This window comes from Fistularia commersonii, chromosome 1, assembly GCF_037954325.1.
Source record: "Fistularia commersonii isolate RoL2024-O1a breed Wild chromosome 1, RoL_Fcom_v1.0, whole genome shotgun sequence".
Classification (NCBI taxonomy): Eukaryota; Metazoa; Chordata; class Actinopteri; order Syngnathiformes; family Fistulariidae; genus Fistularia; species Fistularia commersonii.
The window spans coordinates 27772399-27799532 of NC_141284.1; the positions used below are offsets into that span (position 1 = coordinate 27772399).

Here is a 27134-nt window from a genome sequence, read left to right on the forward strand (position 1 = left end):
TGCTGGTTTATTCAAGAGGTAACAAAGAATGACTGTGTAAATGTTGGCAGAAGCGGAGCACAGGTCACCTCCACCCCACCCCTTTCTGCAGCAGTCCCTCCCATTTGTGCTTCAGGTAAACAAGGCTAGGGGAACTGTGTAATCGGACAGGTTTGGCCAGAAGGACTGACGCCACTATAGAGCTTAAATAATAAAGAGAGAGGAGAAAGGAGTGGTGAGGTGGCGTGGCCTGCTCTGCATGTTAATCTGATAGAATGAAGATCAAATTAGAGGTTCCTTAGTTAACACTGAGGCCCTTTGTACTAAGGTAATTTTGCTTTATTTTTATTTGTTTATTTATTTATTTTAATTTTTTTGTTTGATGGAATGCAGTTTTGGAATTCAACTTTTTCTTATTAAGTTAATTCCTTGCCCTCACAGATCTAGGAGTGTGCGATCACAAAAAGGATAGGTTAAGATTTTTAATATTCAAGCATTATCACATATTGTGTACAAATCATAGTGTTATATCGTATAATCATCTTTCATGCAGACAAACAAGTGACTTTGCCTCCTTTCATTTACTCGGTGCTGTGTAAGCACCAGCGGGAAATCAGACGAATCAGCCAATCTCTGCGGCATTTCAGTTTGCAGGTCCAACCGCTTTCCTCCCCGCTTAAGATGATTTCCAGTGGCCTCGGCCCGCCCGCCCGGCCAATCCTGGCCACTTATCTTATAAGGGGTGGGTTTAAAAGTGGCTACTAGCCAATGACGGGAAAAATGTCTTCTGGATTGCCTGACAAAACACTCGGGATTTACAGATGTGTTTTTGTAAATACAAGAAGGCTGCTGCTACTGACGCAGATCGAAGTATCTGTGCAATGTACTTTAAAGACTGAGGGATTTCCACTGACCTTTGGCACAGTGCTTTGTCATTTTTACATGTCTCAGGATAACGCCATGTGTTTTCTTTGTCTGACTTGTTCTGGCTTTCCATGTTCCTTCACTTTGGTTGGACCAGTCACTCCTGTTCACAGCAGTGTGTGGATCTGTTTTGTTGTTGTTGTTGTTGTTCACAACCACTGGAACTCCAAAATGAACTGAGCAAGAACAGAAAAATTCCCTCCAAATGTAGTGTGTGATCTACGACTCAGTCTGGATTCTGACTGATCTTTGGCCCCGATGCCAAGACGTGCTCACAGCCACCGAGGTTTGCTTCTGGTCACCAGCCTCAGGATGCAGCTGAAACAATCGGAGCGGTAGCCATTTTGGTCACCTAAATTCACTCTTTTCCTCTTCTATCAACACAGATCCCATCACAGTGTATAATCCAAATTTCTGTGCCACATAGAATTTTGACATCTTTATTTAGTTCAATCTAATGCAGACCATTGAACATCTAGAGTCAGCGGGTCAATCAAATAAGACTTCTAGCGATGGAAAGCTGCTGTAGGAGGTACAACTGTGGAGATGGGAGGGAAGCTTGAGAGGAAGTGTCTACATTTTTCAGTCACACCAAGTAGAGAAGACAGTGGGGGCGGGAGGGGATGTTTTTTTGGACCCAGCTCAGTATTTAAGACATTTTTGTGGCTGCATGAACTCTTCACTGCCCGTCAAATATATGTAAAGATATTTGCATTCCACTGTGGTATGACTTGACAGGGAATGGCTTGGAAACAAGTAGAAATTCAGTGACAAATATAGGGATATATAATGTTCATCTAAAAGAAAGAAAAAAACTGGATACATGATTATTTCTTTATTTTAAAAGATTATATATATAGATATAGATATATATATCTATATCTATATATATCTCACTTCCCTGACTTGTGTGTGTATGTGCCCGTCATGGTTCTCATTTTTTATTTAGGAACACACACTTACCAGAACCCCACCCCCGCCATACACACAAGTATTGTGCTGATTTGCGTGTGTGTGTGTGTGTGTGTGTCAGTCAGTCAGTCTGTTAACCATATTAGTTGTAATCAGGTCACTGGTCACATGGTTAATAGGTGCTGGTTATTAATGTCATAATCTTTGCATTCTTTTGTTTTATTGCTGTTGTTTTAATGAGAAGTTGTGTTCTGGTGACTGAAATATATAAACTACGTCAGCTGGAATATTTTAATAGATGATATGAAGGGATCATACCTGTCTTTTGAGTTCACTTGCTAAATGTATGCCGTGAAAATAATGGCCAGAGATACAGTTATATATGCTCTCTTGCTTAGAAAAATGATGATATCGTAATATCAATGAACATTCCAATAGGTTGCTGACGTTCACGCCGGAGCTAATGGAAAGTCTCAGGTTCGTTTGTTTTTCTTTTTGATGATTGTGCACGTGCTGGCGAGTCAACGAAGCTGATCTTGGCATGGACCGACACGACGCTCCCTCAATGACTGAACAAACCGTACGAGCTGTTTATGTGCTCTCAAGATAACCTCTGTGGTGGAGTAGTGTCTCTTTTGGTTTGTGCAAAAATCACAGCCGGGTACATGCTTCGGTTTTAAATTCATGGCCTCGTATGTTTTTCAGTGCGGCGGGGAAAGAAACTTAAAACTATGTTGTTTCTCTGTATTTATCAAACTATATCTTACCTGAAAAAGAGGAGGTAGTGCTTCTGCTGTTAAAAAAGCCCGCAAACTAGAAATAAATCTATCTTAGACGCATTGGGATGGTTCAAGTCTAATAATGTGACAGCAAATTGTTTGAAGAGTTGTGATAATTTGCTGACTGAAAAGAAGGAAATTCCTTGCAGCGTTTGATTATTGTCAACATGTGTTTGAAACCTGTGGGTCTCCATTGAAGTACGGTCTCAATTCTCCTGCGATGAAGAACCTTTCGGTGCCGGTTTGACCTCCATGAACGTTTATTTCTTACCATTAAGAGCCACATTCATTCACATTTAAATGATAATCAACTCATGGACGGGAGGCAAATTAAATAAATGCAATTTATCTGGGTCTTTCACATTTTTGCTTTGGTTTTATTTGCTCACCATCACTGAGTTAGAGATTTGGAAGTTCGCAAATACCAGACTGTTGATATTAGAAAGTCCTCAAGCTCTGATTTATCTCTCTGGATGGTTTATAGGGCATCTAAACAAATCTAATGCAGCCCTCTGGAAGTTTCTCAGAGGTGCACTGAGTTTTGAACCAGGGTTTACATACAGCAATTAAAGCATGTGGAATGCTCCAGTCGGACCAGGCTGTCCATCTCTTTTCATCTCTTGTTTACACATGCTGATGTGACGACCTTCTAGATGTTAAAAATAATATAGATATTCTAGATGTTAAAAAAATATATATATATCATTTTCAATTAATTTTTTCATCACCATCAACAATCTTATTTTTACAACTTCCTAATAACTCATTTAAATTGTCTGTGATGACAGTCAATAGTGGGAAGAAGTCATGATTTCAGAAACTTTATTTTCTCCATTTATCTGTATAGTTATGGTCTCCCCAATCATCTCCAAAATCCAGTTTTGGTCCGGCGATATTGTGTAAGACATTTACTCTCCCCTGACATGAGGTTACAGTATAGTTTCCTGGTGTGTCCAACAAACAACCCCTCTTACCTTCTTTGGAAACACAACCATACTCAAGCAATTATATTTTACCTCTTTAATTGTCCCTGCAAACTCATCTCAAATAGGCCGATCCAAAACAACACAAATCCACATTGATTTGTCATTTTAACCATTTTTGAAAACACGGCCGTTGAAACACGGCTACTTTTTATCAGTCGTTCCTGCTTTTGATCGCATTAATTGCTTTGTTTTTACTTTTTGACAGATTTTGTCGTTTAAATGACCTTATTTTGGTTGCCGTGTGTGGCATACGGCTCATCGAGCTCACAAGCGCTTCCATTTCTTGTAACGTATTCCAAGGCCGTGGTACAATTAGGAGCAGCTGGGTTTCAAAAATACTCCATACTTCCTACGAGCTGGATGTTTGCACATGTTTCTGAGCTGTAGATCAGCCTGGCTCTTAGCCTACACCACATAAACCTCAGAAGAGCCAAGTTCTCCTCTGACTTGCATTGTGTGTTTTATTGTATTTACACAAATGCAAAATATCGAAGCTTCCAGAAGAGGCAAGACTGTTGTTTTAAGTCTGTAACAAATTGGAGAAAAGGGACAAGTGGCCTCCACAACTGTTGTCTCGCTAGTTAGTTTTGTAATCAATATTATTCTGAAAACAGGACCGTTGTACTGACGATACAGTCGAGTCAAACCAGTCTAATATCAATTCCAATGTTAATCAATGCAGTATAATTATAATAATGATAGTAAAATAAATATATTTATCAAGCGCTCTCACAAAATTGCCTTATAAAGTGAGTTTCTTATTCTCCTAACGTCAAATAATTGTAAAATTGAACTCTTAAAAGAATTCCCTGCACTGAAAATAGAAATATAACTTATTTTCCATGTGTCTCTGATTTCTCCCTCTGTTTCCAGGGGATGACTTTTCCATCATACAGCAGGAAATCTTCATGGTGAAGGAATGCATGCACCACAATATTGTGGCCTACTTTGGGAGCTACCTCTGGTAAGAGTCAGCTCGAAATACTCCCGCTTTGTCATTTCAAAACACATTGCTTTTCTGCTCGCAACTCCAGCCCGCGGTGTACTATTCATGGAATTCACATGTTACTATCAAAAGGCTCTGACGAACGAACGCCTGAGAGTCGCACGATGCGTTTAATTACCCGGTCACACCTGCATATGAGGTATGACTCAAGCTCCTCAGCTTGGCCGACTCGGGTCGTCGAGGCCTTTCGGTACCAGGATGCGGCCCGTGTTTTGTGGTTGCTATCGGAGAGGAAGTCGAGCTGGTCGGCCTACCGCTCCCTCAGACTTCCAGCAGGTTTAAATGGAATGTGAGCCTCTGATCTGGTTTATATGCCTGTTAGTCCTGAAAGATGCTTGTCTTTTCACAGCGGGCATTTTTTTTTTTTTTTTTTTTTTTTTTTTTTTTGCGCCTCACCGCAGAGAGCAGGAATGGTTACTGTAAGTCATTAATGAGCAGCCCACCAAGTATTGATTATAAAAAATAAATTGTCTCAGAGGAAACTGTTCAAGCTGCACAATTTTGAGAAAATGGCACCACATCGCTGCTCTGAGTACTTTTTACAACAGTCACACTCGTCCAGTCACGTCACCACCCAGTTCGCACTCGCTGACGTCCAATTTTACATTCAAGACCGTTATCCGCTTTTTAAATGTACACTTTCTGGCATACATTTGCATTCCATGCTACACAAAGAGTTACTTACCAACCCAGAACAGAATAATTAACCTGATGCAGAAGCAAACGCTGTTTGTCAATATTTGCAGACCACAGATACAAATAATACACTATGGCTGTACCTCTCAGCGGGGTGTGCACGTCGATAGCTCTAACCCTTTCGTTCATCAGTGAGCACCAAGAGTTTATCAATGTTATCAACGACGGTGCGTTTAACCTGTCCTCTTGGGTGACAAACAGTTGGGCAGATGCGTGTCACGTTTCAAAATAAGAACAAAGCCTGAACCAATTCAGAGAATAAACATTCATAATATATATCCTCATAAAAATCTATCCGGTCTAAAGGTAGGTCATTATAGGCCTGCATGAACAGGCGACACCGTTGTCCTCGGTGTAACTGTTTAAATGTCAGAATACAGAAACTGCCTTATCATCACCGTGTCAGGTTACATTGTTGACAGTCAGGTCATGTTATGTAATTGGCCAGAGGGCTCTCGCTGCCTCTGTAATAGTAAACAGCAGACCATTGCTTAGTGAGGGTTTAAGAGTTTGACCTAAATCAACGGCAAAGGGCATTGGGGCTCAAAGACTGCCATTTCATGTGCGGCCAAATCTGCTTTCCCCGGCTCTCGAACCTTCCCAATTGCCCCAATGGAGGTAGTTAGTTCAACAGGTTCAGAGGGTTTTCCCACCTTGGAAGTTGGAACTTCCTCACTTGCCAGTCGACTGAAACCTTTTTTTTCCGCCTACTTTCTTTCCTCCGGCGCCCAGCACACCTTTCTACTTACACTTGTCTTGTTTAGGTTAATTGACTTGGCTAGTTGTCAAAGAAAAATGAAAATAAAGGAAAATATGTCAAAATATTTTTTTAACCACTCAACTTTCTTTTGTCTCACCAGTCGGGAGAAACTGTGGATATGTATGGAGTATTGCGGTGGGGGCTCTCTGCAGGACATTTATCATGGTGATTAAGTCATTCATAACTGCTCTCCATGCTGTCAGACAACCTCAATCATTACCTCTCGTACGTTAAATTAAATTGTATCCGCTTTAGTGACGGGACCTTTGTCAGAGCTCCAGATTGCATACGTCTGCAGGGAGACTTTGCAGGTAATTATATTCTGGATGAATATATAGACGTCACTTAAATCACTGCTGAATATTTTACTTTCTGTCACAGGGATTGGGATATCTGCACACCAAGGGCAAGATGCATCGGGACATCAAGGTATCAGACCTTTTTTTTTTGACTTGTTAATTACATTTTTATCAGAAGGAGGGCAGCGATGACCTGTATTCAGCCATTTTTCAACATTTTATACTATTAGCTTCTCAAAGGTAGCACATCATACATACAGCAATTAGATATATAGTTTGAGTATTTCTACTTGTAAATGTTTGGTTCCTAACTCTGACCCTTCCCTGGTGTTTCTATTTCAACTACTTTCTGTCTTTGGTACATTCAGGTCATAACCTGCTGATTTTAACGTTGTTTTTTACAGACTATTTTATGTTTCACTTGAAACTCTGGCACAACTATTTCCTTCGGGATTAATAAAGTTGTTCTTATTCTCATACCAGGTCGTTATACATTTTGTGCTATCAAGATTTATTTTATTGTGATTTTTTTTTTTTAAATTAATACATTTCTTGCTGATGTCTTTTAATGTCTTCAGTATATTTGTTCCATTTTTTTAATAGACCTATAATTTTTCATGACCTATATTGGTTATTAATTGCCATTTTCTTGCTTTCCCATGATAAAAAATAAATTCTCGTATATCCCGTGGAAGACAGTCTGGTGAGGGGCTAACGTGAGGTCGAGGAGAGCGTCATCCATGTTACTGTAAATACTCTGCAGTGACACAGCAGCTCTGTCGAGGTGTAAACTGAAGTCACAGGAAAAGCGTGGGCTGTGGTGTTCTCATTCGGGAGCATATGACCAGCGGTGTCACTTACTGCCTGACTTTTTAAGCTTTCATTTAAGCTGAACTTGCCAAGAGACTCATGTGTTATCACAGAAGGTCAGGGCTGCATCTATTATCTTAACTCGGCTCTATGCGGCGAGCACGTCCTGTTTCCTCTCTGCTCGCTGCAGGATGCCACCAAAGACTGTCTGTCATGGCGAACAGAAAAGCTGTTCATATAAATGTCAAACTGTCCTCAAAACCAGTGGAATTTTACTTGAGATAAAATCTATTAAAGATCTGAAAACAGGTGTTTTTACACGACAAATCAAACACATGTGGATGAGCACATGTGGCAAAGCTGCGGTTTCATTTTCTTGATTCAATCTAATGACGACAAAGTATTGTGTTATGTCAGATGTTTGTTTTGTTTCGTTTTTCCCTCAATAATGGAAGTTACAAAAAATGTCAAGAGCCAGTCTTCAGCGTTTCCTGAAGACAGTTCAATGACGCTAGCGCTAGCGTGCTACTTCCCTCTTCCTATCCTCAGTAAAGAAGTTTGTTGCTAAACTTTAAAAGCATGACAGCTGATATGAGTAATGTTTGTTTGTGGTTTTTTTTTTTATGCCAGCTGAAAGTGCCGGTGCAAAGAAAGTCACTTTTCTGGCATCATCCAGAAAAAGGACGGTCAATGTTTTGAAAATAATCACAATAATGTTTGTGGTGGCGCTGCTTTGAAATTCTATTCTGGATCAAATCCAGTTGTTGCTTTTGTCATCCTTCCTATCTAATTCAGTCAAGAAAATGTTTTGTTTTTGATTTTTCTCCAGGGGGCCAATATACTTCTAACAAATGATGGCGACGTGAAGTTGGGTACGTTTGTCTTTGGGGTCTTCATTCTGAAGTTCTCGAACAGTTCTGCAGTCTTCACGGATCGGCGGATAATCCGTTGACTCCAGTCTATCGTTTTTGCAGCTGACTTTGGTGTTGCAGCTAAAATAACAGCCACAATTGCCAAAAGAAAATCTTTCATCGGAACGCCGTATTGGTGAGTCACCTCTGTCAAATGAGCCATCAGACTTTTGCTAAAGGAATTAAAGAACTGTTTTTGTTCCTCTTCATCTATCTCGCCACTTGTTTAAAATGGTGACAAAGGCAGATGCTTTAACTGAAAGATTGAGTTCAAGTTCTCACAGCAGCTCCTGTCCTTGAGCCGCAGGTTCTATGGCCTGTCACTGATCTATGATCTCTAAAACCACTTTCCATATGGTAGAGGTTAGCATTTGCACCTTGGGGATCAATCGAGGACCCGGGGCCACTTCTGGAGTGAAATATATCGGCCCGGCTTAGCTCAAATAAACTAGCCTTTTTGGTTTTTTCGTCTGGCAGCCGGTCTGGAAAACATCTGGCGTTTCAATTCTTTAATTTTTTTTTTTTTTTTTTTTTTTTTGGTGCCACCAAGACCGATGAGCTGGTCCTAAAAGAGGATGTGAAAAAAGGTGCAGGCCAAGGTTGATAGGAGAGGATGATCACTAGCGTGATCGCTGCAGCAGTTTTTTACCCATCGCTCCGTTTGCTTTAATGGCGAACTTGCAAACCACAACGCGGTCGTTTAAGGAAGTTAAGACATTCCTGTATTTGGTTGCTGCTCAAACGATGTAGCAAGAAGTCTCCGCCGTCAACAAGATGACAACACAGTGGTTTCTTTCAGTTTCCCTGACAACCAGCTATATTGTGATGGAGTACTGTCGCTGGTAGGAAACCCTAATATGCAACACGAAATGAGCACTTCTGAGTCAAACTAATACAAGGGCTAAATTGTGGTATATGGAAGATAATCTATGTAATTTCCTTGTGGATTTTGTCCAAACAACTGGAGCTGTGATTTTTTTTTTTTTGTTACAAATTCAAGAATGAATCTTTCCTCACCACTGTGGCGCAGCGGTTGAGCTTTGGGCCTCCCAGCACGAAGGAGCCTTGTTTGATTCCGCGACAGCTTGCATGTTCTCCCCGCGTTCTGTGTGGATTCTGCGGTTTCCTCCCACGGTCCAAAAACACGCGCAGATTAATTGGGAAAAAAATGGGGAAAATTGCAGAATTAGCGTCAGAAGATGGATGGACGACTAAATTGGCAGCTCGTTACCTAATGATCAAAAAGTCCGAAATTAATCCCATAACATTGTGGAGAAGTGCATCAACTGTATATTTTATATATTTTATATATATTGTCTATTTTATACAGTTTTATATTTGTATTGTCCAGGACTACGGATGGAAATTAGCCATGAGCTATAATCTGGTACAACATCTCTGCCTCTGTGCTTAATGTATTTGTACACTGTCCTAATAAACTTCTAAACAAACAAACTCAAACTTTTAAGATAGGTGGCAGGAAAATCTGTGAAGAATGACATAAAAACATGGTATGATGTACCTAATAGGATCAGCAAGAAATGACCCTAAAGTTTTTCGGTAATTATGAATCCCTTCGGAGAAAATACCCTGAATAATTCTAGCAGACACCATGTGGTTGTAAAGCAGTGCTAGTTTTCTTTGTTGCTTATCCTCCCTTACCAACCCCCCCCGTTTTCAGTTAAGAGAGCCCTCGCTGAATCTGTTAACTGAATTTGTGCAGGATGGCTCCTGAAGTAGCAGCCGTGGAGAAAAACGGCGGTTACAACCAGCTGTGCGACATCTGGGCCGTTGGCATCACATCGATAGAGCTGGGGGAGCTGCAGCCGCCAATGTTTGACCTGCACCCGATGAGGTAAAACACCATCCCCTCAGACGATTCGCAGGATGCTTCCTGCTTTTGTGTGCTTCTAATGGCGCATCATATACTTTGATTACCCGAACGGCCATCCTGTTTTATTCAGGACACGGAGGCTATAATTAGATGAGGTTGCAGGCCTTTTCGTTCCTGACTCCATGTCGCATGCTGTCGGTCGGTCGAGCAACACAAATAAACGTTTGCAAACTGCTGAGTGTAACTGGTGTCTTTTTTATTTAGGGCTCTGTTTTTGATGTCAAAGAGTAGCTTCCAGCCTCCCAAGCTAAAAGACAAAAACAAATGGTGAGTGGCGCAGAATAACCGACGTGGAAATACCCTCATAGGGTAATGATGACCGATTTTATAAAAACTGAACCATCTCACCCCCCAGGTCTGCTGCCTTCCAGAACTTTGTCAAAGTGTCTCTGACAAAGAACCCGAAGAAGAGGCCCACTGCAGAAAAACTTCTATCAGTAATATGTCACACACTTATCTTGAATGTTTACGAATCCTCGGGAGAATTCTTTGAAACAGACCTTGTTTTTGAAGGTTGTGAGACAAACAGAACCGAATGTGAACATTAAGCAAAGTCTTAAATCTTAGTTTAACCGTTACCATGTGTCACAGAAAGTACTTTGTCTTCGGCGTGATAGTCGGTAAAAGGGGCACATAAGGAACAGAAAATCAGCTGCGACAGCAACATGGTTTCCATCCATCCTTGAAAACCGGGATGGGATTTTAACAACTTGAGAAAAAAGATGACAAATCAAGAGAAAACACATGAGCTCCTTAAAATCTTTTCTTGTCCTGAATAATTATTTGAATCTTGTATTTTGACTAAGCAGGAAACCGCATGAGAATTTGTGTAAACATGACCGGAAAGTTATCAAGAGATAATTGAAGTTGGGAAGAAAATACCAGAAAATAGTGAAAACGGAAGTGATTCTCAAAGGCTTGAATGTCCACAGCTCTTAAAATTCAACTTACTATTTGGAATTATATGCACATTTTATGACGAGATGAGAGGATTTCATTCTTTTCTAAGTACTCAAGCCAAAAAATATTAATCGTCAAATTAGTTGGGCATTATTTGATAGACTTTACACCTAACTGATTCATCTCACAGACCTGATCAAACTTTAGAAGATGTTTTTATGAATGCACTGAATGCTCATGAGGGAATTTTATCGTAAGCTAAGTTTTCTGAAACCTGGTGACAAATGTTTCAAAGTTTATTCATTTGGCTACAGTAAAAACAGGACACTTTCTTTGCGATAAGGTTCCTATCCATCTTGCAATGAATGCCAGATTGTCTGTATTCTGATGTGATTTATAACTTGCGATTGTGTGTTTCGTTCTTGTATCTGTATTTTTTTCTCCCGTCTTGCAGCATGTGTTTGTCGCACAAATGGGTTTGACGAGGAGGCTCGCTGTCGACCTTCTCGACAAGATGAACAACCCAGACAACCACCAGCATTATGGCGAGGTGGACGACGATGACCTTGAGGTAATCTTTTGACTCTTGAATCTTTGTAGCGTGTACCTGCAAACCGCACATCCCGCATCCCATGTCGTGGGAGTGGAGCACAACCAGGACGTGTCACACAGTGATTTGCAATCTACTAAAGAATAGGATAAGTGGAAGAAGAGATCTCTCTTGATAATCAAAGAAGATCGTTCCAAACCTAAGCTCCGACACTGTATCAGCGATGATTGTCAGTATTGGTTTAGCCCAGGGGTCGGCAACCCGTAACACCCAAAGAGACATTTGGACCCGGTTTCCTCGGAAAAGAAAACACCGGGAGCCGCAATTACTTTTTGACGTCTAAAATAAAGGTACCACTGCATATATTGCTTTTTATTACCTTTACACTTTGTATAAACAAGTGTGAAGTGTGTTGCTTCTGAAATTCACAAAGTATTACAGAGAAAATTAAATTTTATATATGTAATGAACTCATTTTGAGCTTTGGGCTTTTCAGAGCGTGTAGCGGAGCCTTGACCTGAATTTTAAAAATAAATCGGGAAAAAAAATCACTGTGTCAGTAAACAATAAAAAATAAATATTTGCAAAATATCTCCATAAATATTAATTTATCTGGTTTATGGGACTTCTGCGCACAGCATCTGCAAATCGGGACTTTACCAGCTGGCGGGTATACCGGCTTACACGAGTGTGACGTTATTTTGAGCGGCGAAAAATAATAAATATAATTTTATTTAATATTTCAAGATCACAATAATCTCCCAATTTAGAACTAAAAGTTAAAAAAAGGAATTAACACAAATGAAATATACTTCAATTAAATATTTATAATCTGTTTTCCCAAGCCACTCGGAGCCGCAGTGTAAAGATGAAAGAGACGCATGGGTTGCCGACCCCTGGTTTAGCGTGTTGTAGTGGAAACCCGTCAACGGATTAACGTTGAATTGATTTTCTCAATTCCCTCATGGAACCCTTCATTTTGTTCATTCGCGTTCATTTTTTTCCCAGTTGGAATTAGCCTCACATGTATGTGGCAGCCAAAGAAGTGGTACCAGTGCCTCTTTTATTTTAAAAAGACCATTGTGCTTTTCTTCACCCCCGACAGCAGTGGCACTGTCTTTCCCACAATGAAAGAAAAAAAAAAAAAAAAATCCCTGAAAGCTATTGACTGCAAGCAGCCTCCGAGATGTGTGATAATGTAGTGTTACAAAAACGTCTCGCGGTCATGCTTTAACATGTCATACAAGTTCCAGAGTGGGATTTTGTTGGGATGTTTAGAAAAATAAATATCATAATGATGCCAAATAGCTAAAGGCGTTCTGTAACCAGTGTATCATTTAATTTGTACCCTGTTTTGCACATTTGTGTTCCAAGTGTTACTCTCGCTTTGCGGATGCACTTCCCTGATCTGTCAAGCTCTCCCTTCTCTGCAGCCCCTTTCTGCAGTCAGGCACACCATTCGTTCCAGCAATAAACAAGCCAGAGCCGAGAGGACGCGCTCAGAGATAGACTGTAAGTGAACGTAAACGCACTTCCCGACACATCAAGACCGAACCTCTCGCCGCGAACTCTGTCCCCTCCTCGTTCGGTGTGTCTGTCGGCCTCGACAGAGGTCCGGCAGCTCGTCCGAGGGTCATCCCGCTAATCCCGCGGCACCGCCTGGCGCTGCTCCAGACCACGGCATGTGGTAGTGTGTGTATAAATAGCCCTGGGATTCACAGAAGGGAAAGTGGATGTAGTAAAGTCCGTGTCACCTCTGTTATTTCCATGCAGGAAGTAACCGATGCTCATCAATTTTCCTCAATGAATAATGTAAAATGCCGCCGAGGGACGCGGAGCGGTTTGGTTTTCAGTCATTGGTTGTCGGCTCTGAATTCGGCAGACTTTGCGACCTCGTATTTATTCACATGGGTTTCAGGAAAGGCGTGTGTTTTGTTGTTCTTAGCCGTGTTATTGTTGTGTCAGAGGACCAAGTGTTCCTCGTTTCGGTGTGTTTGGTTGCGTGTGACAGTGTTAGCGGTAGCGTTGTCTTTGTTGCGTACCGCGTGCCATTGTGAGTCGTGCTCCTTTGTACCGTCATCGTTTGTACTCGATGCACATCCTGTTTGGTTTGATCCATATTTCTCACAAATACATCTGACTTTCCCTCCTCCATGAAGCAAACAATGGGACAGACCAAGGAGGGCCATGTTCAGATCCTAGCTTCACTGAGAGGCACGGGGGGGATGCAGGTTAGTGACAGTGTAGTGAGAGTGTGTGTTTGTGTAACTCCCAGGCTCACCCCTTAGAAGAAGAATAACGTGGTAGCACATAATAAAACATTGTGTTTGAGCGCAAAATGGCACAAATCAGGTGAGTACCTGTGCATGGAGTGGCTACTTACCTTGGCTTAAGCTTCGATGAGGTTGAATCATTTCCACCGGGTTGGACGCCGCGCAATATCACATATTGTGTCATGAAGGGTAATATTGATAATTACCGGTAGTCACATTTTGTGATTAACCTTACCTGACTCAGTACATTTTCTGCGGATGCAAAATCACTCCAAAAACGACAGTAATCAACCTGAAAGTAATCAAGGGTTTACGGTTTGACCTCTTTTTAACCTGGACTCCCCCACTCATTTCTGATTTGGACCCTCACTGTCTCCTGCCACTTACGGCTTAGACTCACTCAGATACTTTGTTTTTGTTTTGAATATCCATTTCCCGTCCCCTAAACTTCATGTGGTGCTATCAAAAAAAAGGGCTTTTGAATACTATGACTCTTTCTTTCCTCAAATGGCCTGTCCCACTTCTTATTTTGTGCATCATTAGATGGTCTGAGACGGAATTCCATCGGGGATGACTAATTCCATCCAAACAAAATGTTATGTTTTATCATACCTGCCTCATTAAATTCACTTTTTGGAAACTTTGTTCTGTGCGTCGCTCCCATGAGTCTATTTTTTGACTGGCCTCTTCAGCAATATTTGTATCATAAATACTGCAGCACCTCCATTATCAGCAAACCTCAAGCAGAAACACCACACTGGCAACAACTCCATTGTGGGAATTTTTGAATACAGAGTTCCTTTTGTTAATGAGAAGCTGATTATGCGGGTGTATTTATTGGCAGGTCAGTTAATGCTTTTTTTTCTCTTTGCTGCAGGAGCACACCATGTTTATACTGGACACTAAACCGGTCTCTGTTAGTGGATCAACTGTTTGACAGAATGTGACCTCAAACTAAACTAAAGAAGGATCCGTCCTATGATTTATTTCAAATTCTTTCTCTACTCCACGCGAACAGATCCGGTCAGTGTCGAGAATAATCCGTGTTTTGCTCTGGTAACCAACATTAGCTCAGGGCTCAAGACCAAACATGCGTTCGTCTAAGAATTTGAAAGATCAGTGAAGGACCTGCGTGATGTTGCGTTCGGACTGCAGTAACTCCTGCTTCTGCCTGGCCTTTGTTTGCGGTGGATTTTGAGGGCCTCTGGTGCAAGTGTGTGAAGGTTTGACTCCACCAGCTCTTTATCTTGGGCACTGATGCCCTCTAGTGCTAAAAGGTACATAAAGGGGGGGAAAAAAAAGAAAGAACGCAGCAACTAAACAACAGATTTTGTCATTCACAGTTGACAAGCTCCAGTTTGAGCCACCTCTCCGCAAGGAAACCGAGGCTCACTCTGAAATGGTGACGATCATCCTCATTTTAATCATCATTCACATGTGGGGGTTTAACTATCCAGTTGTCTGAAGTCTCTATTTTCATACACATTTAAGCTGGACGCTTAAAAATGCGCATGAAAATAGGGACTTCAGTGATGCATGCATTAGTCTGCAATGCAGTTTTCTCGTCCTTTATTTTACACTTTAGCTTTAGTAAAAGATCAGAACAGTAGCTATGGTCATCAACCGTAGTTTTTTTTAAATTGTTCAAACAAGTTGATTTTAGATTTGATTATGATTCTTTAACTAATCAGATTTTTTTTTTTCCAGTATTAAAGTTATTACTTTACTGCATTTTTCCTCGAATTTCCTCAACCAATATCCATGAACTTCTATTAACCCTGACACCATTTTCAGTTTTACAATGCTCATTTTCATACGTAAGAGTCATGATGAACTGTGCATCGATACACCCCTGTTCATTTTGTCTGTACTGTACCAGTAAATTGAAAAATTTGCAAGGAGGCGCACATCAGATCTCCATTTACGTTCATGCGTGGTTTTCCACAGGATGTCAGCAAAGATAATGACTTCGCTTCCCCCTGGAGTCCCTTTGCAGAGGGAGGAATAACAACAAGGTAATCCATAGAAACTGTTGCCATGGAAACTGCTATTATTTACAACTCCCTCACACTCTCTGTGTACCTGGCTTGTTCGTTAAATGGATGCACCCCCTCACAGATCAACAATATGACTATTGAGGTGTGTTGAGAGGCTAAAGATAGTCGAAGGCGTCTGGTTTAAATGCCAGAGAGCCAATGAATTCCTGTTGAAATTATTAATAGACATTTTAGAACGGATGCTCCTTACTGTCGTATTAACCCGCCGCTGACTCACTGATGCTAATCTTTGTCTTTGCATGAACCTGCACACCCCCCCTGCAGTTTGAGTCGACGATATGTTGTTTGTCAACAAGCTTCTTTTCACCAATCCTAGCGCTTTAATTGTTTTTCTCCTTCCACTTCTGTCTGTCCCGTTTATCCGTTGGCCCGTCTTTCGTCATGTTCCTCGAAGGAGTCTTCTCAAAAGCGTTGAGGATGAATTGTTCCAACGGTAACACTAACACCGCATGTGCTGTTGCGCTGTTTGCAATTCACTCCTTTCCTTGCCCTGTCTTCGTCCCCCAAATCACTCAACTACATTTGTGTCATTAATGCATCTCTAGACATCCTTTATCATGCGGCGTTTGTAATGTTTACAAAAAGAAATCAGGTGTCTATCCAGACTCATCGCTGTCAGACTTGAAAGAAATGAATAGTGGCCAGGAAACTGTTCTTGCAGGGTGTGATGCAGTTTCATCGTAGCTTGCCTCTGATCATTTTCGAAATACTTGCTTTCATTTTATGAGCGTATCAAATTCTGTCACATGGTCATCATTTTTATCTAAAAATAGGAACATTTGTCACAATGATTTACGCAAGAATTACTGAGCTATTACTTGGTAACAATGGCATTGGCCTTTTTCCCACTGACCAACTATAGAATCAATCGATCCCTTAGTTTAGAAGGATCAATTCTGAAGAAACGACAACATTTTTCTTCTTGCAAACATTCCTGAGATGCAAAAATAACGGGCATATTTCAAGATTGTTTGTCGGTCCGTGCCACCGGGCTTTGTGATGGTCCGTAGGTGTTATGTGTTTCTGCTCACAACCAAACAAGCCAACGGCCTCGTGTGAAGAAATGAATCATGCGTTGAGGTTAAATGATAAAACGAAAATTTGCATGAATGCAGCCCCTGGTGTGAAGGCATTTTTTTTTTTTTTTTTTTTTTTTTTTTCCCATCCCAAGGGTGACATCCAAATTTGATAACAAAGGAAATTTTAAACCCCCACCACTCCCTGTCCCCTTCCTTAGAGTAATAGTTTTTATTTCCTTGATTAGCCCCCCATCTCATGAGTCTTATTTTCCGCACTGAGCACTGTTTGTTTGCTGCAGGGGGCACGTTGCCCGTCTCGAAGATGCCTTTGAAGAAGTAGAGTTGTGAGTGCTGTCACTTGATACAAATTTAATCCAGTGATTGTGTTCATCATTGATGGAAGTGCTTTGTGTTTTTTTTTTTGTTTTTTTTTTGTTTGTTTGTTTTAAAAAAAACAACAACAATCTGTCTTCTTTTAGATCCACACTCAAGCCTGGGGTTCCTCCACCCCTTCCCCCAAAGGTAAGATCCGAAATTATCCTTTTTTTTTGTTTGTTTTTTAAATTTCTGACGAATAGATGTGTTTCAAATGAATGCACCGTCGCCTCTTTGCCGCCGCCGTATTTCAGCCTCGACTGAACAGCCCATCCGAGGAGCTCGGCCTCAATGACGAGAGGTGTCTGACCGTCAAGAGGTTCCCGAACTCGGAGAACGGGCCGAACCAGGCGGTCCGCAGACAGAGCACACCAGAGCAAGGCAACAAGGCCGAGAACTCGTCTCCGGATTTCCTCTCCGTCAGCGTCAGCAGCCCCGGCATTTTGTCGCACGCCTCCGACCACGGTAGGTCAACGCGTGCACGATCTGTCCAAATGAGCGTGGTAAATGTTTGACATTTGTCCCTAAATGAACGCTTGTTTTATTTTGTGCAAGCCCTCGGTAAGTCTGAATGCAAAGGTAAGGGATCCTGAAGTCGGTGTGACCGATCCTGGCCTGTAAGGCTCTTCACACCATGTGTGTGTTTGATGGATACAAACAAATATGGATTTTGTCCTTCATCGCAGATGAAGATTCTGACGGTAGTGTGAACGGGGGCAGTCCCAGGCCAATGCCCAACCGGCAGCATCGGAAGGAGAAAAAAGAATTCCCTGTGAGCACTTTAAATTTTCACAAAATATAATGATGTCCTAATTTTGATCCCTGCCGTCATTGGTTAACTCTGTATGCACTGGTCTGAAAATGATTTAGGGTAGTCTTTATTTTAAACAAGTTTGCTTTAAAGATGTAGCTTTCAAGGTTCCCGCGTAGTTTACATATGGAATATTGATTTTCTTTTTTCGACTTCCAGCTTATTGGTCTTCACGGCTGTGAGATGTTTGCATCTTGGAACAGCTTTTCACCAAAAATCAACAAATAAAATCGACAGAACATTAACTAGAAATTTCCTGAAAATTAGCAAACAAATGAACCAGAAATTAGCAAAGCATGCCTGAGGCTGGAATAGAATTATTGAGCAGTTAGATTTTTTTTCATGTACCCAAGCAGGAGTCTTGGCGCGCATTTATTTGAGGAAAATGATCACATAATTATGTTATTTAAATCAAAGCAAGATGAACCACTGTGTATTTTCAGTTTTGCTGTGTGCAGAAGTATATTTTCTGACACTGAGATATAGAAAATCTGTCAGTATTAAGTTACTATGATAATCAATATAAGTCAATTTAATTGGATTCTATTCGATTGATTTTCAAAGCCTAACAAATGTTGCCCAAACGGCTGTTTTTCTCTGACATAGTCAAATGCAGACCGTCACGAAATAAAGTTTAGCGTTTTTCTTTGTCTGGCTTTCACAGAAAAAGACACACAAATAAATCAGTGTTGTTTGTTCTGGTTCCTCATTGACCTGAGGTAGACTGCTATATTTAAAGCATCACGCCGCTGCCTTCTGCCATCTCACGCTTTTGCTGTTTCCCCTGCTGCTCCGTAGAAACCCGCCATCAACGGCCTGCCGCCAACTCCTAAAGTACTGGTGAGTGAATCCTCTGCGTTCCTCCGCCGATCGGGTTTCACAAAAAACCGTCTCTAACCGCCTGTTTTTAGTCCACTGCTGTACATTTTGTAAATATTCTGGGTCCCGGAGAGCTTTCTCTGTTTTCGGCCACTTCGGCCCAGCTCAGCTCAAGCTCATTAAGCCCTGGCTGACATTTCGGTGCTTCTCCGGGCCAAAGAAAGTTCTGAGCCGAGCTCCTTTTCATTGCAGATGGGAGCCTGCTTCTCTAAAGTGTTTGATGGCTGTCCTCTGAAGATCAACTGCGCCACGTCATGGATCCATCCAGATACCAAAGGTAGAAGGGCCGGCGTCAGCGCTGATCCATGTGCAAGAACTGTATTTTTTTCACCTTTTCACTTTTTTTTTTTTTTTTCCTCTATCTAGACCAGTACCTCATTTTTGGGACAGAAGATGGAATCTATACGCTGAATCTCAATGAGCTTCATGAAGCTACAATGGAGCAGGTGGATGCAAATCATTACAAAATCAACCAAATGTCTTCAGGGTTTGAAATTGCTGCATGTTTCCTTTTTTTTAAGTCAATACATAATTAAATGCTCACCGATTAAAAAAAAAAAAAAACAAAGTTGAAGGAAGAAAAGTAGTGGCGTCGCGATACCACCTTATTTTTAAAATTCATATTTTAGCGGATTTTCATCCAAACGTATCGCAGCCAGAGGAAGGCGTTTGTTTTGTCGGTGTTGATGCACCCGCCGTCAACTAGATTGTTTTGTTTTTAATTCCCAACACAGCTGTTCCCCAGAAAGTGCACGTGGCTGTACGTTATCAACAACAACCTGATGTCTTTATCTGGTAAGCGGTGACTCTCTCAATGCCGCCTGCTTTACCGGCCATAACCCGCTGCTTCTTTGTCCTGCGTTATCTGGCTGCCCCTCAGGGCACGACAGTCACTCCACATCTGCAGTCCTGAAATAACTTGCTTTTGTTTGCCATCAGAGGGCCTCTATGACGCTCGGCCACTCATGAGTCATACCTGTTACTATTCAGCCTGCTCCTCGGCAGATAGATTGATCCGCGCGGAAAACAAAGAATAGCAGCCGGGGGGGAAAAAAAAAAAAAAAAAGAAGTATCAGCGGTTTTATCATCGGAAATTTGGCTGGATTCAGAAAGCTAGAACTGTCGTTTATTTGAAACTGAAGCTTCTTCGCCTGGCTGTCCTTACAGAGAAAGCTTCTCTCGGTTTAACGTTTGAGGATGGGATTACGAAGCGCGAGGTCTACTTTCGGTTTTACCTTCAGCAGTTTGCCCCTTTTGGTATACTTAACTTCTGTTCTCTTCTCCTTTTCCCTTGGACACTGTCCATCCTCCTCTCGCCTGGCTTGATTTGATATTCTACTAACCGGCTTCATCAGAAGGTAATCATGCTTCACACCATTGTCACACTTCTGTTTTTACCCCTGTTCACATCTAACCTTTCTACACGTGAGAGCTGCTTCATGGGAATCACAGTTTTTGCTAAGCAGATTCAATAGCAATGTGTGAAATGATGGCGTAACGTTTAGCCGTCAGCGGACTCGCCGTTTTAATACTTGCAGTGGAAAACCGAGGCTTTTTTTTTATTCTGCTGCAGGAAAAACCTTCCAGCTGTATTCCCACAACCTCATCGGGCTCTTTGAGCAGCTGAAGAAGCCCGGCCTGGCTGCCCAGTTTCAAACTCACCGCTTCCCCGACAAAATTTTACCCAGGTGAGACCAAAGGTGCAAACACAGTCACGTGCACGCACTTAAGTGGACTTAAAAGTGTTGGGTTGCAGAATTCAGTAGCTTGCAAATAGACGCGTTTGTGTTGGACACATGGCTTGTTTGTTAGTAGAGAATTCTGCAACCAGAAATTAAAACTATATTTTAACATCCTACAAGAAAGAGCAAAAGGAGTCCACATCTAAAATGTGCCTTCATATTGTCAGTATTGAATTGTTACATCACACAGTATGAATAGTACATTTGTAGATTAACCTGCGGGGATTGCAACTCGTATTTGATTTTTGTTTTTAATCTCTTTTGGTCATAGATTGTGAGAAAATACTGAAAAAGTGCAATCAACCAAATATATTCGGTTCGCTTTCTCAAAATATTAAAACGCCTTAAAGTGATTATAGAATGATAAAAATGGTCGGCAGTGAATGACAAAGTGACAGTATTTTGTGAACGTCGGTTGTAGGACTAATTTTACACATAAATCGCTGTATTGAATAAATATTTCCTCCAAAAGGGCAAGAAACACACGATGCGGGTTCCATGCAGAGAAGTTGAAACAAACAAGCTTCCTTGCTCTGTGTTTTCTCATATTGAGTGTCCGTCACTAAAAATGAGTCGCAGATTCTCTTATCGCCATCGAAGATAATGCCGCTTTGACAGATTCGATCATTTAACGTCATCGAAAAACACGAGCGATTTATGCGGAAATTCTGTGACCGATAGAGTTTCGTCTGTGAGACGGCGGGACATTTATGGGGATTTAAGGCGTCGAAAGAGGCGTTCAAAGCCGGCCGGGGACGGTTTGATCTTTTAAAAAAAAAGGGGGGCCCGGCTTTCACTCCAACGCCAAATTAGGTTTAGCGATAAAGCTTAACATAGTGCGCAAGTTAAATGGAGCAAAACACAAGCATCAAGTTTGCAGCCAGTCAGTTAGGCGACAGAGCGTGAAATGAAACTTCCCCCGGCGTCTTTATCCGATCATCATGGGCAGCACACAGTTTAGGTCTTTAGGTCTCTTTTATTATGTATTTTTCTTTTTTATACATTATTTGTTCTTTATAAAGTACATATTTCTTCTTTGAAACATGTAGCAACAACAGGCGTCTGGAACGGATCGGTCGTGTTTCGATTCATATGAATGGGGAAATTTGATTTGACGCAAGAATAAATGAAACTCGTAAGTCAAGGACCAGCTGTAATTCTCTGTTTATTTTATTTTTTTGCATTTCGGTGGAAAGGCTAATGCTCCGTAGTCTCCCGTTTTCGTTCTTCGCCCGCCGCGTCTCACACCATGCTGACAAATGCCCGCCGTGGGTGCACTGGGAGGAAGCCCTGGCACCAACCTCCCTGCTTCCAGACGTCATCAGCTCTTTCAAGACCGTGATCACAACATCTTGACTGTTTTGTTTCCTCAGGAGGTTCGCCTTGACAACTAAAATCCCCGACACAAAGGGCTGTCACAAGTGCTGCATCGGTGAGTCGGCCTTTCCCTCCCGGCTCCTCGGTTCTAGTTACTTGCCCGCCGTGTGGCCGTAACCAAGCGTCCTCCTTTACGTCTTTCGTATTTTATCAAAGTGCATGTTTTTTTAAGCATTTTACACGAATCTTCATGACATTGATGTGCCTCTCCTGTCTGTTGGACAGTGAGGAACCCGTACACGGGCCATAAGTACCTGTGCGGAGCGCTGCAGTCTGGGATCGTCCTGCTGCAGTGGTATGAGCCCATGCAGAGGTTTATGCTCATCAAGGTCAGTCGGCTACTTTTCCCTCATTCTCACACTTTTGCCGTTCACGTCATCGAGCTGCGCTTCAAACGCGTCCTGGAGCTTCTCGGTCCTCTGCTTGTTCATGTCGACAAGCCGAAGGACAAAGCGTCCCCGTAAAGTTTTGAAAACAGCCCTCTCTAGATGATGTCCTTGTGGAAAATGTCAGTGAAATTTGTCAGATGTGTGTTTGACTTTTGCCAGAGATAGAGCAGCGATCCGGGCGGCGGCTGTTCATTGTGCTAAGCTACATCTGCCTTTTCCTGTTATAAATAGGGATAATGGAAAATACATACATATCTCCAAAAATGGCCTTGTCTGTATTTATCATTTGTCTTTTATTATATAACTTCCTGGATTTGTTTCTTATTCACAGCCCTGACTTTTCTGTTTCACTTTTTCCCGTCTCCTATGGCAGCATTTTGACTTCCCCCTTCCAAGCCCGCTGAAGGTGTTTGAGATGCTGGTGGTTCCGGAGCAGGAGTATCCCCTGGTGTGTGTGGCCATCAGCCAGGGCTCGGAGCCCGGCCAGGTGGTCCGCTTTGAGACCATCAACCTGAACTCCTGCTCCTCCTGGTTTACCGAAATGGGAACGAGTAAGTCCGTCGCCTCCGTGCGCGTCGGGCCAGTGCCCGTATTTTACCGAAAGAAAGAGCAGAAATATTATTCGGTGCAAAATTAAGAAAACGTGACAAAAGGATCGTTATTATACTCTTGTGTCATTTGTGTTTTCTTCCTACAGGTAACCAGCAGGTGGATGCGATCCACGTCACCCAGCTGGAGAGAGACACTGTTTTGGTGTGTTTGGACCGTAAGTCAAATCTTAGATTTCTTATACAGTTACATTCCAAAAAGAACCCGTGATAGGCAAAATCCGTGAAGTAGAAATCTTTTTTTTTTTTTTTTTTTTTTTTTTTTACAATTATTATACAAATACAATTATTGTACAAATTCTACAATTTCCTTCTTTATGGAGCGAACGGAAGATTCATCAATTCCGTCATGCCGACCTACAGCCGCATAGCTTTTACCTTCCCTTAGCATGTCCAGAAGTTTAACTTTATCTGCGATAGATAGCATCTTCCGCTGCCTTTTTGGTGCTTTTGTCGCTCCAGAGCGTTTTGTCAACATTATGGGTTTTAGAGAAACTCGAAAATTGCAAGAGAATTTGCTCGTACAAAATGTAAATTTGGCAAGCTGTTTTACGTACATGTACATATTAAACTGCAACGTTATTGACGCACAGGTAGAGAAGAAGCGGAGTGACTTTTTAGCCAATCAGAACGCAGAACACAATGCACCATGCAAATCCGTCAAGTAGCGAAACCGTGAAAAGTGAACCGCGTTGTAGCGAGGGATCACTGTACTTTAAACAACTGCATGCTTTGGATATGAACATATGGAGACTCCTGGTGTACGGTTTCACACGCTATATCAGACCAAGAGATGATGAAGATTTTAATGTTGTCTTTAAAATCCTCCTGTGAAGCCTTTAACATCATTGTGCACACAGAAAATTTGAAGATAGTTAACCTCCAAGGAAGGTTGAAGTCCAACAAGAAGCTGGCATCTGAGCTCAGTTTTGACTTCTGCATCGGATCTGTTGGTAAGATTTTCCAGTAGCCATCCAAAACGTAATAACCGAAACCCTTCTCCTCGTTAAGGGTCGAGATTAGATCTCTTGATTACTTTGGTTTGAATTAATTGATCTGCGATGTATTCCGCATTTATAATTGACTTTTTTTTTTTTTTGTAAAACTTTCAACATGAATATTTTATTTGCAGGATAATCGATCTGTCCGACCGATCTAAACAGCTGGACCCTGTTTTTGTCTAGATATTGAAGTTTGATTAAATGAGGTTGTCAATGTCAGAACGTCGACTGCATTGTTAATACTCACAAATCTGATGCGAAATACATCGTAGCTGATTGAACTTTTGTTTTTTTTTCTGCAACAACATCTGGCCTGCCTTGTGTCTCCTGACAGTGTGCCTTCAGGACAGCGTCCTGGCCTTCTGGAAACACGGCATGCAGGGGAAGAGCTTCAAGTCGAACGAGGTAAAATGTCACATCAATACCGCGGCGAGCCGAATTAAGCGCACGTCAAGCCACGGTTGGATTGATATTGCTGTTAGCCGTTCAGTAACGTTGACCGACGGCATCGGTCTGAGGCCTGTCCGGTTTTCGTTCTCGAAAATAAATGTTTTTGAGGCCATAATATCAGCCCCGACTCCGATGCCACTCCATTCAAGTCACGGTCGAAGCTGCGGTTTATGAATCCGGCCCGTTTCGTCCCACACGTCCGTAATCGTCTTTGCGTAGCTACACGCCGGAGATCGGCCCGCAAGTGCAGCCAGACAAAGTGTCTTTGTGTTGGCAGGAGGTAATGAATTTGTCCACCTTTCATCCAGACCGCGCACGTTAACCCGATCACGCGTTGCGTTCAGCGGTACAATAAAAGTTCAAGAGATCACAGTGAGGTGAAGCGTTGCGTTTTTATGAAAAGTGATACGGCAATAAGGGGCCACCTTTTTGAAAGCTGGCGTGAAACAGAAGGTCTGCTTGTCGGGTCCGTGACCGGCTCGGCGCCACACTTCTTCCACGGCAAGGATTTTGAAAATGTCAACGGCCATGCAAAATTCATGATTAATCATAAACACAACAGGGAGCCGCGCTAAATAATTCAGCCTTTGTCGGGTTATGATTCGTCTGAAAAGCGGAGGCATTCAAGGGTTTCGGGCACACGGCTCCGAGCTTTTTTTCGTCGGGAGCTCCCCTGAATACCCGAGACCTTGTTTTCATTTCGACTTAAACATATCGGATCTCTCCCGAGGCCAAGGACTTACACCTAGCAGGTGTCGCCCGCCGTCTACCTCACATCTGTCGACATGTTTTCATGACATGTCAACAAGAGAGGATGTCTTTTGATGAGGTGCTTGTCTATAGACCAGAAGTGTCAGGCTACAGGGGTCGGATCCAGTCTTCGAGGCAGGGAATGAACTCGCTCCTCTGCGGTCTGTGGAAAACAATCTTTAGATCGAGGCTCATAATGTGGCCTAACATTCAAAACATCCCAAGTTGTTCACAGGAGATCCTCTGAATCTGTTCAAAAGCATTTGTGGTATTTTTTTCTTCTCGTGCAAATCGGCTTCTTCCATTCAAAGCGCCCTTTTTTTTTTTTTTTTTACATGCTAAAACTTAGATCAGGTCCAAATACGCACAGATGACCTCGGAACAACAGACGCCATCGTATTAAAAGGCTTACATGCATAAACATGTAATTATGCGTCCAGTTTATTTCACAGTGTCAAAGAAGTCGAAGAATGAGAACAAGAACAGAATGTTCATTCAAAAAAAAAAAAAAAAAAAAAGAGACATTTGTAATCCATGTACTTTTTATAAATCATCAGTGTGGTCAAGCAGTAGCAGCCAACAAGTGCCTCAATGGCTTATTGATCGATAGGAAAGATGTCCAGGAGTAATTTAAATGAGGGGGGGAAAAAAATGAAATCCCTAACCTTTGCTGTCTGAATATGCCAGAGAGGATTTACACGAGTAGAAGAGTTAAGGTCCTCTGTCTGACTGTAAATCTGCTGAACAGTAATCTGCACCTCAGACACCCAGAGAACCGCTCTTGTTTTTCCATTCATAGGTGACCCAGGAGATTTCTGATCCGAGCAGAGTGTTCCGCCTCCTCGGGTCTGACAGGTTAGTACATTTTCATCTTTTCCATGTCAGTGCACTCAAGTGACCAAACAAGCACTTGGGAGAAGACGCAAAGATAAAACCAAGATAACGCCTTGATGCGGGGAGAAGGCTATAACCCAACCATTGTCCTGCTCTGTTGGTTTCATCATTTATGGACCCTCAGGTCTGCTTGTTTTCCCCTTCCCTGGAAACACCTGCTGGTCTCCTGCTGTAAGACCCCAGAAAAGAAAAATGCCTGTTTGGTTTGACTATAGAATCAGAAGAACCGTCCCCAGTTTGTGTTGCACTTTTATTTTTGTTCCCATTTAAAAGCTGTCTTAATTGCAACTGCGTTTGAACACATTCTTAAACATGCTAAATTATTTTTCCTTAATGTTCCCATATTTCCCCATCATTTTGGCACAAAAATAACTTTGAGGGAAACAATTTAGTTATTTTCCATCAGATTCTGTGAAAACAATTTTTTTTTTTTTGTAAGAAAACTTCTGTTTGATCATTGCAATTTATCAACATTTCGTTTAAAGGGCGACTTCTTTTCATTTCATCCACTCACATAGGGTGAATTTTCATGGAAACAGAAGTGATAAAAAAGCGACAGAAATAAACAAAAATGAATAAAATAATAAATCATCACATAAATAGTATAAAAAAAAATAATGTAAAATAAATGAATAAGATTTAACACCACCAGAAATTATGAATTCTCCAAACAAATCTTTTTTTATTATTATTATTTAGCCAGTGTTCTACGTCCCAGCTTTCCAAGGTTATTCCTTAAAATGCACTTTCACACACACAGTCTGATCTAATGGATTCTCCGAGGTGGAGAAGCTGCTCCGTGCAGCTCCGTGAGTTCCGACTCCTGATGGCACCAGAGCAGGACCTCTCCGTGTCCATGTTTTATTCACCGCTGCCGGGGCACTGCCAGCCCGGTGTGAGTGTCTCTCCACGCCTCTGTAATTTCATCTGATGAAACGGACAGTGCGGCCGGCGGCGGCGGCGGCGGCCCTGCTCAGCTGTCACTGACAGGGACGAAGATGCAGAGTCGCCATCCTGATCTGGCTCTCGTCTGACAGGCGTTTTGACAAAGCGGTAAACACGCAGCGCTCCATCAGCGGGCCGAAGACTGATCACACCAACAG

The 27134-nt window shown here is 42.0% G+C and overlaps 1 protein-coding gene across 11 annotated transcripts in view; it reads left to right on the forward strand.

The window, feature by feature from the left end:
- Positions 1-27134, forward strand: part of map4k5 (mitogen-activated protein kinase kinase kinase kinase 5) — a 34910-nt gene that overhangs the window by 5982 nt on the left and 1794 nt on the right. The window contains exons 1-33 of one of the 11 annotated variants that reach the window (XM_086158207.1): positions 285-307; positions 4454-4544; positions 6143-6207; positions 6298-6353; positions 6424-6471; positions 7981-8023; positions 8126-8198; positions 9786-9917; positions 10161-10223; positions 10312-10393; positions 11311-11427; positions 12840-12918; positions 13566-13637; positions 15023-15081; positions 15627-15694; positions 16131-16169; positions 17055-17099; positions 17235-17277; positions 17385-17595; positions 17686-17709; positions 17817-17902; positions 18740-18781; positions 19013-19097; positions 19187-19266; positions 19555-19615; positions 20394-20508; positions 21936-21994; positions 22165-22268; positions 22702-22879; positions 23026-23094; positions 23797-23889; positions 24272-24342; positions 25937-25992. In XM_086158207.1, coding sequence (XP_086014333.1) covers positions 4489-4544; positions 6143-6207; positions 6298-6353; positions 6424-6471; positions 7981-8023; positions 8126-8198; positions 9786-9917; positions 10161-10223; positions 10312-10393; positions 11311-11427; positions 12840-12918; positions 13566-13637; positions 15023-15081; positions 15627-15694; positions 16131-16169; positions 17055-17099; positions 17235-17277; positions 17385-17595; positions 17686-17709; positions 17817-17902; positions 18740-18781; positions 19013-19097; positions 19187-19266; positions 19555-19615; positions 20394-20508; positions 21936-21994; positions 22165-22268; positions 22702-22879; positions 23026-23094; positions 23797-23889; positions 24272-24342; positions 25937-25992 — 2474 coding nt within the window. In that variant the 5' untranslated portion in view covers positions 285-307; positions 4454-4488. Of the gene's footprint in view, positions 1-284; positions 308-4453; positions 4545-6142; positions 6208-6297; positions 6354-6423; positions 6472-7980; positions 8024-8125; positions 8199-9785; positions 9918-10160; positions 10224-10311; positions 10394-11310; positions 11428-12839; positions 12919-13565; positions 13638-15022; positions 15082-15626; positions 15695-16130; positions 16170-17054; positions 17100-17234; positions 17278-17384; positions 17596-17685; positions 17710-17816; positions 17903-18739; positions 18782-19012; positions 19098-19186; positions 19267-19554; positions 19616-20393; positions 20509-21935; positions 21995-22164; positions 22269-22701; positions 22880-23025; positions 23095-23796; positions 23890-24271; positions 24343-25936; positions 25993-27134 lie in introns of those variants that run through there. The other 10 variants (XM_086158129.1, XM_086158138.1, XM_086158146.1 and 7 more) reach the window with 10 other exon arrangements.